This window comes from Peromyscus maniculatus, chromosome 23, assembly GCF_049852395.1.
Source record: "Peromyscus maniculatus bairdii isolate BWxNUB_F1_BW_parent chromosome 23, HU_Pman_BW_mat_3.1, whole genome shotgun sequence".
Classification (NCBI taxonomy): domain Eukaryota; kingdom Metazoa; phylum Chordata; class Mammalia; order Rodentia; family Cricetidae; genus Peromyscus; species Peromyscus maniculatus.
Window position 1 is genome coordinate 37,209,235 of NC_134874.1, and position 13,016 is coordinate 37,222,250.

Below are 13,016 nucleotides of genomic sequence, written 5' to 3' on the forward strand. Positions count from 1 at the left end.
TCTTGTAACAGTCTATAAGCCTGATATTTCTAAATAAAAAGATATTGGGGTGATTTAAAGGCTGGTGGGGGGCTTTATATGCCCAATATTTAAGTTTTTCCTCCACCAGACAGGTAGCAATTACAATTCTCTCAGCATTTAAAGGTCATTGCTTAACCCAGATAGGAGCATCAGATTTAGAAGTATTGGGATCAACAGTGGACAGTGGCCCCTTGGATAAATTTTGATACCTTAGGCCATGTCTGTCATTTATAATTTCTGGAATAAAGGGCCCAATTATGCCTTGAGCTTGTTTACTCAAGTTCCTTTAAGTTTAAAACCCATATAATGCATTTGAGATGATATTAGTTCATAGCAGAAATTAATGGTACTTCCATTTGTTACAGTATGTCTCTTTCCCATAGTGTGTTAGGTATGGTGGATGACATATGGTCAGAATATGTCATAATTTTATCTATCTGACCATCTTAATATTTTTGAGTTGCTAACAATAATATTAGGTTGACCTAGGCCTATAAGAGACCAAAGAGTAGTAGTCATCTTAAGTACTTGGCAAATCTTTTCCTGAAATATAAGAAACAACCATGCTTATGTCTAGCAAGCCGATTATTTTTCCCCGTATTTTAAGTGTTTAGTTGGTTTGGAATATTTAATTTCCTGAATCCAGAAGGCCATATCACTGGAATTCACACCAGTAGCTCCCTTAGGCTCTGCCCTGCATGAATCTGAATTGTTTTTGTAGAGGGTTGTACAATAATCTTAATTTCTTTAGTAAAGTCAGGATCAACCTTTACTGGGACAATTTTTATACCTTGTACAGCAGAGGAGCTACAGCCTATATTTAGCCCCAGTGTCCCTTCTGGGGAGGTCCAGACTCTTATATTAAAACATAAAAGTCCATTCCTAAAGCTTATATATCTCAGACCTCAATAAAAACTTTACCCATAGATCCAATTTAGGCATACATCCTCAGTATCTCTAGGTTATTACTGAGATTCATGTATCATTAATAACATCTAGGTGTTTATGTGTTACATTGATCTATCCTAATAACTGGCAATTCATATATCATAAATTATTTTTTAACTTTCCTAAACATTCTCTAAATCTAAACCTTTATATCCCTTTATAAAAACTTTACATCCAAAAGCATCTATGTCATTTTGAAATCTGTTAGGTGAGCTATCTTTCACTTGAAATTGGATAGTAAGGCAAATGATCTTTAAACCTGATAAATGGAAATATAATCTAAATTATCTCAAGGCATAGTTTGGAAAAAACCCTGGCAATAAAGGGTATGACAGTTTTGTCCAAAGCTTAAACATTTTAAATGCTAGGGGGCTAAGTAATGAATTGATTATATGAAATTTAGCATACATAGCATGTACATAAATATGATTTTGTATACGTTAGGGAATTTGATCATTTATGATGATCAAGTTTTAATTTGTATCCTGAAAATTATTTCTAATAGCTTATAGCTTAAATACAACTTATCCTTAACAGTTTACAGTTTAGGTCGGCCAAACAATCAACAAGTTTTATTTCTTAATTATCTTTAATTAAAGTAAACATATTCTTAACAATTTATAAGTTAGTTGTCCTTATAAGCTTAGAACTTTGGTTTTATACCTGTCAGTTTAGCCTTAAAAATATTAAGTTTGTACTGAAGTTATTGTAATGTAGAAACAGGAACTCTTATTCAAAAATATAGTGTATGAGGAGAGTAGCAATTTAATAAATCCTTTAAGGTGTATTATGAAATGAGATAAGCACAATAAAACAGTAAAACAAAGGAGGATTTTTTCCTTTTCTTTTTTCCTTTCTTTCTTTCTTTCTTTCTTTTTTTTTTTTTTTTTTTTTTTTTTTTTTTTGTGGCAGCTGCAGCCTGTTTGTCCAGTCTGTATCAAGCCAGATAGCCACCGGGAATGGCAGGGTGAGGAGAAGGGTGGAGATGACTCAAAAGCCCAAGTGAGCTGAGATGCAGATAGCAGATAGTTAAGTTCAGAGGGAAGACAGATGTTCAGGATTCCGACCCCCAAACGTCTTCAGGGGTCTGATGAATCCATACAGGTCATAGTAGGGCGTCCCCTAACCAGGACCTGTTTTTTTGAAATGGGTTAACTGAAGTTCTTGTACTTGGCCAAGATTTTTGTAAATTACCAAGAACTTAATAGTCAACCCAGAAAAAGGAAAGAGAGAGAAAGAGACACTTTTTTAGGAGAGCTGGGAGTTGCCATTAGTTTTTAAATCGGCATTGGCTGTGAGGCTTGCATTGATTTAAATGAAGGCTGCTGGAGTGGAGCTCCTAGTTAGCTGCAGGGCAAGTTTAGGGCTCAAGTTAACCCTTAGATTCCAGTAGTTTTAGCAAAAAAGGCTGTTTGTAGCAGGACACTGCTGCTACTATGGAGAACGTAGTGAACTTCATTAGCTCTGGTTTACGCTCTCAGGAGGTCTGGTAGTGTGGTAATACTGTGTTACCTCCTTGTAAGACCCTGAATGAAGTAACGGCAGGTTTCTCCCTAAAAGGGAGGGGTTAGAATCTCTGCCGCTTATCATATTCTGATGGTAAATCAATTTCATAAGGTTGGTGGCTTTTAGGGGTCTCCTAAATCTTTCCTTACATTTTTTAGGGGGGGCTTTATGGAATTAAGATAGTCTTTGCTTCCTTATCTAAGCCTGTAAACAGATTAGAGCTGACTGAAATGCCTTTCGTCGTAAGCCTGTGTCCTGTAATTTCTATCAAAAACTGATTCTCTTTTGACTCGTTCTGACTCACGGTGTAAGAAGGATTTTTTTTTTTTTTTTTTTTTTTTTTTTTTTTTTGAGACAGGGTTTCTTTGTGTAGCTTTGTGCCTTTCCTGGATCACACTCTGTAGACCAGGCTAGCCTCGAACTCACAGAGATCCTCACAGATCCTGTGGCTCTGCCTCCAGAGTGCTGGGATTAAAGGCATGCGCCACCACCGCCCGTCTGCAAGAAGGATTCTTAATAGGGAAGGGAGATATTCAACTACTCACCACAAAGAGGCCTGGGGTTCCTCCCGGTCTGCAGCACCTTTGGTGAGGTCCGTCGGTAGCCGGCACTTCAGGGGTCACCTTTACGACTCCCCGGAGAGACTGCCTCGTCTCTGGACAGCCTCCGCCAAGCACACCACTGCTTTTTGAGTGTGCTTGGTAGATTACTCTTCCTGAGACTGGGTACCCAAGGGCGCCAGGTCTTGTATAATATTAAAGGAACCAGCCTTAATATTATACATCCCAGGGGCTCAGGAGAGAGAACTACTAACGGCGAGAACTATTATCAGGAAATATAATCTCAGCACACCGAGTTCCATAGTCCACTTGCTTTAATTCCTCTGGCATAACATCCTTTATACACAGCTTCAGTTCTGTTCTCATGTCTAGCTCCTTTCTTGCCTGATTTCTCTCTATATTTATCTACTGTCCCCTCTATGTTCTATCTTAATTCCTTTGTCTAGTTCTGCCCCTTCTAGGTTCTCATCCATCTTGTTCCTTCCCATATCATCTCCTCTCCCGTCTCCTTCTCTCTCATCTGGCTCTTCCTCATCTTCCATCTCGTTCCTCTAGTACTCTCCTGTAGCCCTTCAATCTACTTCTTCCCCATCTCAGTTTGTTCCTCTCAAGTTCTTACCCATCTCGTTCTTCCATTCTCTTCTCTCCTCCCCCTGTCCTCTGCTATACAGTTATATATCTCCCAAAAATCACAATCCTCCCCTCCACCCAGGACACTCAGCCTGAACTTCCTCAGGCAGTGATTGTCTGCTATCAGGATCAAATGGAGGGTTGATAAGAATTACAAAGAGGGGCACTAGTTGTTAATTACCATTTGTGACCCAAAGGGGAAGTGACTAATGAATTAACTAAACGCTAAATATGGGTAATATCTAAGAAGAGGGATCTTATGTGCACAACTATAATCTTAAATGTGTTTGGTAAAGGATGTTAAAAATCTATAAGTTGCTAGGTCAATGGGAGAAAATAAAACTGTCTTCTTTTTTCCTGTGGCTCCTATCTGTTCAAGCTGTCTGCCGTTTTTCTGCAGGGTGGGGCAAAGTGTGCTCAGTCTCTAGGCAACCTGTGCACAGCTAGATGCCTCTGGTGATAGTTAAAGGGAGATCTGGAACTGGAGGTAAGGTTTGGGAAAGGAGGAAGTTAAGCTTAATTAGCACATCCACCAGGCCTTTTCAAACAGGTGGCCTGGATGCTTAAGTCTGTTCTTAGAAAGTACAGAGGTATCTCTGATAAGGTACTTTCCTCCATCCGGTGATGGACCTGGCTGGATGCTATCAATAATGATAATTACAGGGAAGCTTGAACTGGGAGTTCTGGCTGAGCATAGCTGTTAGCACAGAAGGTTATCTAAATATTCCTAGAAGTGGTTAGGTAAGTAGTTAGAGATCTAAAAAGTTAGTAAGGCTGTAAGAAAGGAGGGGTCTGAGCTAAATTGTGTAAAGCTATTACTTAATGTCTACCTGACTTGGGCGGTGTCTCCTTGTGGAATTTACCTTAAGTCAGGAGACTCGCCTGTGGGCTGTTATCACTGTTAATCCTCGGAAATTGGGTGACCACCTGGGTGATGTCTCCTTTAGTCCTTGAAAGTGGCTAGGGGAGATATCTGATTCCAGAGAAGGCCTTTCCTGAGGCTGTTCTCAAAATGCCTGGAATGTGTATGTCCAGAGAGTGATCAGTCCACACTGTTAGCTCTTCTTAGGGAAAAGTCAATTGGGAAAACTATGAAGGCACACATGATTTTCATAACAGAATACAGCTGATATATAACAAGCCAAGTAACACCAAAAACTCCTTGGGATTTGGCTTCCTCTGGAGGAATTCCCTGATCCCTCCAGGTAGTGACTTTGCCATAACCAGCTGAGTTCTTATGATATATTTCTGCGGCCCGCAAGAGAAACCCTATTTTTAAAAGCTTAAATAAAGGGGTTGGGGGTTTAGCTCAGTGGTAGAGCGCTTGCCTAGCAAGTGCAAAGCCCTGGGTTCGGTCCTCAGCTCTGAAAAAAAAAAAGCTTAAATAAAATAAGACTGAAGGTGTGGCTCATTTGGCAGAGTGCTTGCCTACCACACACAAAGCCTTGGGACTGATTGCCAGGCATGGTGATGCTCATCATAAGGATAGCATTCGGTAAGTAAAGGTAGGGTCAGATGTCCAAGGTCCTCCTCATCTCTATAGTAAGTTGGGGGCCAGTCTGGGCTACACAAGAACCTGTCCCCAAAATGTGTAAAACACAACAACAACAAAGTGAATCAAGTCAGCATCACTTTATGATGGCCTTTGGGTGCCGTAGAGAATGTTAGCCTCTGTCTTCGCAGGCAGAATTCAGAGTGCAGAAAGAAGCCGTGTGGACCGTGGCTAACTTCGCAACAGGGGCCTCCCAGAGCCAGTTGACCATGCTTTTCCACTCAGGAGTCTTGGGGCCGCTGCTGAACCTGCTCACCGCTCCAGACATGAAGATCGTCGCCATCATCCTGGACATTATTTCTTTCTTTTTCCAGGTGAGCTGTTCTGAACAGGCAGCCTCCAACTGAAGGCCGTGAGCATGCTTCTTAGAAATAAGGTGGTGGGGTTGCTTGGGGTGGGGGTAAGGGGGGGGGTAAGTGTGCTGACCACCTGAATTCAATCCCCAGGACCCATGTGCCAGTGGGAGAGAACTGACTTCTCCAAGTTGTGGTCTGACCTCCACTCACGTGCAGTGGTGCATGTGTTGACGCATGCACAAGGGGTGGGGGGTGGGGTGAGAGAGAGAGTGTGAATGTAAAAAAAGTTTAAGAAAAGTAGCGTCAGGGGGTGGGGCTGGAATGTAACTTGTTTGGTAGCATGCCTCCCTAGCATGTGTGAAGGCCTGGGTCCCATCACCAGCACCACATAGCCCCAGGCATGCTGCTACAGGCCTATAATCCTAGCACTCAGGAGGCAGAGATAGGAGGGTCAGGAGTTCAAGGTCATCCTCAGCTATACAGTTAGTGCCAGCCTGGGTTACATGAGACCCTGACTATGAATGAATGAATGAGTGAATGAATGAATGAATGAATCCATCCCGAGTAGGATTCTCTTCTCATTCTTCCCACTTTTCCTACATTCTGTGGATAACACAAAGAAAACACACACACACACACACACACACACACACACACACACACACACACACAGAAGAAAAGGACTCCAAGCCAAGCTTCACAGTGTACACCTGTTCTCCTAGCACTCTGGAGACAGAGGAAGGAGGTCATGAGTTTGAGGGCAGCCTAGGCTAAGTAGAATGTTTGAGGCTAGCCTGCTGGGCTACCCAGTCTGTGAAGAAAGTGTTTATGTGGGTGCCTCCAATGAGCACTTTGTGATAAGTGTTCAGAACAGAGCTGTTGGAATCCTTGTTCTGTGGAGCTTGTGTATGAGTGACAGAGAGGACCCTGCAGAGGTTTCCCGTAAAGGAGTCAGCTGGGGAGTCACTGCTCATTCGGGGTGGGGGTGGCTGCTGTCACACGCGAAATGCTCGGCGGAAGGAAACATTCTCCGAGGAACGGCCCAGCCAGAGAACGGAGTATAGATGAGTCTTGTGGAATATTGAGGGGGAGACGTAGTAAGAGCAAAGGGTTGGAAAAGGGAGGGAGAGCGAACCCAAGGCATGGGTTGGGGGCAGACGAGACTGGCTGGTGAAGATACGGATTTATCCCGCCTGAGGCTGGGAAACCTACAGAGGGTTCGAACCACAACAAGTCAAGCCAGGCATTGGGGCACACGCCTTTAATCCCAGAACTCTGAAGGCAGAGGCAGGCTGATTGATCAGTGTGAATTTGAGGCCAGCCAGGGCTACACAGAGAAGCGCTGTCTTGAAGAAAGAAAAAAAAAATGTTACTGGACTTTTTTTTTAAAGATCTATTTTTATTTCGAATTGTGTGGATATGTGTCTGTTTGTCTGTTTGTGGACATGTGCCCATGAGTACAGGTGTAAACAGAGGCATCAGATTCCATGAAGCTGGAGTTCTGGCTCACAACAGGTGCTTGTGAGTCTCCAGATGTAGATGCCGGGAACCGGACTCAGGTCCTCTTAATCACTGAACTATCTCTCTAGCCCTGAGCTAGTTTTTGTTTATTATTTATTTATTTATTTTTGCTTTTGAGAAGGGAGTCTCCCTATGTAGCCCAAGCAGGCTTACATAGAACTCACGGTAATCAATCCTTCTGCACCCACAAGGCCTCTGAAACGCCGAGAATACAGGAATGCATGTATCAGATTTTTTTTTTAAAGATTGATTTATTTTTATTTTATGTGAATGGATATTTTACCTGCATGTATATCTGTGCACCACGTGCCTACAGAGCCTACAGAGGCCGGAAGAGGGCATGGGACCCTCTGGAACCGGAGTTACAGGTAGTTGTGAGGCGTTCTGGGGGCACTGGCACTGAACCCATGTCCTTTGGAAAAACAGTCAATACTCTTAGCCACCGAGCTGTTTCTCTGGCCTCCCTATATGGAACTTTTAAAACAGATCCCAGTGAGCCATCAGGGGATTGGGTCATAGAAGGAGCACAGGGCAGGTTTGGGAAGAACCATAAATCTTTAGTGGGTACTACTGTCCCCAGACAGGATAACATCATTTCCCCAGGACAGTAAGGACAAAGGGGAAGGTGTAAACATCATGCACTGATACTGTGAATTCCGTTCATGACGGAGCTGGGTGTGCTTGTCATACCAACACTTAGGAGGTGGAGGTAGGAGGATCAGGAGTTGAGGTTACTATGTCCAGCCAAGTTCAAGGCTAGCCTGGGCTACATGAAACCCCGTCTTAGTAATTTCTAGAGTCCTATAATGCTTACCTAGACTTTTTTTTTTTCGTTATTTATTTTGGTTTTGGTTTTTGAGACAGGGTTTCTCTATGAAACAGCTCTATCTGTCCTGGAACTTTCTCTGTAGAGCAGGCTAGCCTTGGCTTTCACAGAGATCCACCTGCCTTCTAATTAAAGGCATGTACCACCACTGCCTGGTTTACATTTGGTTTTTATTAAATATTTTTCATAGTTTTTCACTTTGAATTCTTTAGTGCTTTGGACAAAAGCAATTTTATATTTATTACATTTGTATTCTCTAATGTTGAATATATTTTGAGTAGAAAAGTGAATGAGTGAATGAATGAATGAATGAGTGAACAAGTGAATTCATGAATGTATTTGTGAGTGAATGGATTCATGGATGATTTTGTGAATGAATGACTTCATGGGTAACTTTGTGAACAAATGAATTTATGAGTCATTTTGTGAATAAATGCATGCATGAATGATTGAGTAAATGAATCAATGAAACGGGAGGGAAATCTTGGCATTTCCAGTGGGTCTGTGACTACCCCTGCTGGAACAGGTATGTCTCCACATAGGAAAGCTCCCTTAGGGCCGGCCAGCTGTGAAGCCCCCCCCCCCAGCACACTCTGGGTCTAAGGGTCTCTTTGCTGGTCCCCATCTATCCTCAGAGGGCTGATAGGCTGCATGAGAAGGAAAAGATGTATCTCCTGATGGAAGAGGTTGGTGGCATTGAAAAAATTGAGTCCTTACAGCTCCACCAGAATTGCCACATTAGCCAGAGTGCTCTGAACATCATTGAGAAACACTTTGGTGAGGTGAGTAACACGGCCATGCTTCCAATTCTATCGCTATGAACCCGGCAATCACTCAGGCTGACTTCTCTCCCTGCGCTCTTGTGAATTTAGCTGGTTGCCTTCCTGGTTCCTGCTCTGCAGGTGGCCTTTGAGCGTCAAGAAGCTTGTCTGTGAGCCAGGAGGTGGTTCAGCTGGCCGGGGGCTTGCTGTGCAAGGATGAGGGCTTGAGGTTGAACCCATGTAAAAAAAAATCCAGGCATGTTGAACCATGTTTATAATCCCAGTCTAGCCAATGGAGTTCCAATCCAGCAAGAGATCCTGTCTCACAAAACAAAACAAAAAAACCATGTGGCAAGATGGATCAGTGTTGGGTTAGGGTTTCTATTGCTACAATGAAACATCATGACCAAAAACAAGCTGGAGGAGAAAGGGTTATTTGGCTTACACTTCCGCTTTACTGTTCAGCAGGCAAGAAAACCAGGACAGGAACTCACACAGGGCAGGAACCCAGAGGCAGGGGCTGCTGCAGAGGCCATAGAGAGGTGCTGCTTACTGGCTTGTTCTTCATGGCTTGCTCAGCCTGCTTTCTTATAGAACCCAGGGATGGCACCACTCACAACGGGCAGGCCCTTCCCCATTAATCACCAATTAAGAAAATGCCCTATAGGTTTGCCTACAGGCTGATTTTATGGAAGCGTTTTCTTTTCTTTTCTTTTCTTTTCTTTTCTTTTCTTTTCTTTTCTTTTCTTTTCTTTTCTTTTCTTTTCTTTTCTTTTCTTTTCTTTTCTTCTTCTTCTTCTTCTTCTTCTTCTTCTTCTTCTTCTTCTTCTTCTTCTTCTTCTTCTTCTTCTCTCTCTCTCTCCTTCCTTCCTTCCTTCCTTCCTTTTTTTTTTTTTAAAAGACAGGATTTCTCTGTGTAGCCTTGGTTTTCTTGGAACTTGTTCTGTAGACCAGGATGGCCTCAAATACAGAGATCCACCTGGCTCTGCCTCCTGAGTGCTGGGATTAAAGGTGTGCACCACCACAGACTGTCTATATCAGATTATTTAATATGAGCCCTGGGGTGCTGGGATTAAAGGCATGCACCACCACCGCCTAGTTGGAGGCATTTTCTTAATTGAGGTTCTCTCCTCTCAAATGATTCTAGTCTTTGACAAACTGACATAAAACTGTCCAGCACAGCTAGGTAAAGGCACTTGCTGTCCAGCTTGACAACTCAAGTTCAATCCCTGGGACTCACACAGTAGAAGGAGAGAAATGGTTCCTGAAAGTTGTTCTTGTATGTTGTGGGACACATGCTCCTCATCCTCTTACACACACACACACACACACACACACACACACACACACACACACGTGCACACAACCTGGACAGCTCTCAAGGAATGACAACTAGGCTGACCTTTGGCCTCCCTAGTGCACACAAAGCCAGTCTACACCCACGGGAGTTTATCTTTGTTTCTGGTTTAAAACTGTCTTTTTCTTGCCACTTTTGTTGGAACAGGGATGGGGGGATGGGGGAGGATGGAGATGGGAAGGGAAGAGACAGGGAGCTGAAGATGATTTTCTAGCTAAGAATGCAAACAATGCAGTCTGGCCCAGCTTTTGGAAAATCATTTTGCCACCGACTGCATTTTGTCTTTTTCTGGAATACATAGTTTGGGGATGAGTTATTCCACAAAATATCTGAGTTGTCCACCACTTCGGGAAATGGGGATCAGATAACAGTTTTCATAAAGATCAGTTGAGTGGTAAAATATACATAACATAAAGTGATCTGGGGGCAATGACCCTGGACTGTAACCCCAGTACTCAGGAAGTAAAGACAAGAAGAGGGTCAGGAGTTCAAGGCTATCCTTGGCTGCATAGTGAGTTCAAGGCCGTGGGGACTTTGGAGATAGAGTTGGTTGGTAAAGTGTTTGCCAGACAAGCATGAGGACCTGAGCTACAGCCCAGCCTCCGTGTGAAAAGCTGGGCATGGCATGTCCACCTGTAAAGCCGTCATTTGGAAAGCAGAGATGGATTGAAGGCCATCCAGTCTATCAGGATTAGATAGTTCCAGATTCAATGAGAGACACTGTCTCAAAAAGCTAAGGTGGAGAGTGACTGAGGAAGACACGTGAAGTCACCTTTCAGTCTCTGTAAACATAAGCGCACGTGAACATTTGCACACATGTAGACACACATATTGCGTATACACACAAAGCCAGTTTAGTTACAGAAGGACAAATCTTGTTTGATTCCACTCCTGTGACGGCCTGAGAGTGAGCAAACTCGTAGCAACAGAAAATAGAGAATGGCGGGTCCCAGGGGGCTGGGTGGGGTAGAAGATGTGTCAGTGTTAAATGAGGTCAGAGAGTTTCATTTCAGTTTGGGAAGATGGAGATGGGTGGAGGTGATGGGCCCACTTCCCACATATTCTCAATGGCAGCAAATTCTGCTTGACAATCTTTAAGATGGAACCGGTCAAGTGGCTGGGTGTGTGAAGTTGCTTGCTGCCAAACCTATGATCTGAGTTCAATCCCCAAGATCGACTTAGTGAAAGAGCCGACCCCACAAGCTGTCCTCCAACTTCCACCCATGCTGTGGAATGTGTACATGCGCATTCTCTCTCTCTCTCTCTCTCTCTCTCTCTCTCTCTCTCTCTCTCTCTCTCTCACACACACACACACACACACACACACACACACACTCACACTCACACACACATAAATATAAAATTTTTCATTGTTAAAATGACGCTGAACCCAGTGATGGGGTCCACATCTGTAATCCTAGCACTCGGGATTTTAGGCCAGCCTAGGTTACATGAGACTCTCTCTGAAAAAAAGCAAATTCAGACATGGTGTATGTCTGTAATCCTAGGATGAGGAGGGCTGAAAGTTCGAGGCCAGTCTGGGCTACATAACAAGACCTCCAATAAAAAAAAAAGTTGGACTTTTGCTGTCTGTATTCTACCACCACACAGCTGTGTTTAGTGCCTATCCTAAGCCCTCTCAAATGCTGGGATTCCAGGTCCGTGTGTCCTGCCATCTTTTATGTCTGTGAAATAGTTCCGTCATAAAGTGCCTTGGGACATGACGGCCTGAGTTCAGTCTCCAGCACCCACATAAAAGCCAGGCGTGACGGCAAGCACTTGTCACCCCAGCTCTGGGGAAGCGAGGACAAGGGGGTGTCTGGGGCTTGGTGGCCAGCCAGCCTCGTCTAATGAGTGAGCCCCAGGCCACTGAGATCTTATCTCAAACAAGGCGAGGGCTGCCGAGGTGACTCAGTGGTTAGGAGCACATACCGCTCTTGCAGAGGACCTGGGTTCAGTTCCCAGCGCCCTCATTAGGTGACTCACAGGGGTCTGGAACTGCCCTTCCCCACAGCCCTTCCCCACAGCCCTTCCCCACAGCCCTTCCCTACAACTGCTCCCCACCCTCCCCAAGCCCATCCTAAGAAGTATTTGGGACGATTTGTGTCTGTGAGGGGCCTCGAGGTGACTCGAGATAAGTTCTAGAATTCACTGGAACCAATTCTATTCCAGCTGGGACATTAGAGTCAAAGGTGCTGTGACATCATGCTGGTGACCTGAGGCGTAACAGCGTCTGTTCTTCCTTGAAGGAGGAAAATGGTGACATTTTTCCCAATCCTGGACTGAGAGTGTGAATACGTGAAGCATTTAAAAGAGAGAGAGAGATCTCTCACAGCTTCGCCATGACTGAGCAACGCAGGGCTGACGTCGTCTTTGAGAAGCACCATGTAAACTTCGTTCATCACATGTAAAGCTTTTAAAACTTAATAAAATGTTCAACACTTTTCACTTATGTATGGTTTCATGTCACTTTTCTTGTTAGGATCAAGTACCCAACAAAAGCAACTTCAGGAGAGATTTGGTCATGGCTTGAGGGTACCGTCTGGCATGGTGGCAGGAGCCTGAGGTGGCCACTCACATCGCCCCCATCCTCCTGAAGCAGAGAGACATGGACACTGGCGCTCAGCTCACTGTCTCCTTTTTATTCCAACTGGGAACCCAGCCCATGGGCTAGTGCTACCTGAGTTCAGAAGGAGTCCTCCCACCTCAGTTGACCTGATCTAAAAAAAACCTCTTTCACGGGGGCTGAGGAGATGGTTCAGTGGTTAGTGTTTGCTGTGCAGTCAGGAGAACTGGAGTTCGGATCCCCAGACATTCATGGAAATGCCAGCTGGATGTGGCAGGCTGCTTGTAATTCCAGACTTGGAAGGTGGACCTGGGATCCCCAGAGTGAGTGAGCTAGCTAGCCACGAAATTGACTAAAAAACCTTGCTTCAGTGAATAGGTTGGAAGAGTCGTGGGGGCTGACTCCTTACATTTACTTCAGGCCTCCACATGTTTGCACAGACACATACATGCACAGCCCACGTACAAAATGT

At 44.2% G+C, this 13,016-nt stretch overlaps 1 protein-coding gene across 1 annotated transcript in view; it reads left to right on the forward strand.

Moving 5' to 3' along the window:
- Kpna7 (karyopherin subunit alpha 7) overlaps window positions 1–12,430 on the forward strand; it is a 31,096-nt gene extending 18,666 nt beyond the window's left edge. Inside the window, exons 8-10 of the mRNA XM_006982665.4 lie at window positions 5,349–5,531; window positions 8,496–8,642; window positions 12,228–12,430. Coding sequence (XP_006982727.1) covers window positions 5,349–5,531; window positions 8,496–8,642; window positions 12,228–12,272 — 375 coding nt within the window. The 3' untranslated portion in view covers window positions 12,273–12,430. The remainder of the gene's footprint in view (window positions 1–5,348; window positions 5,532–8,495; window positions 8,643–12,227) is intronic.
- The last annotated feature ends 586 nt before the right edge of the window (window positions 12,431–13,016 follow it).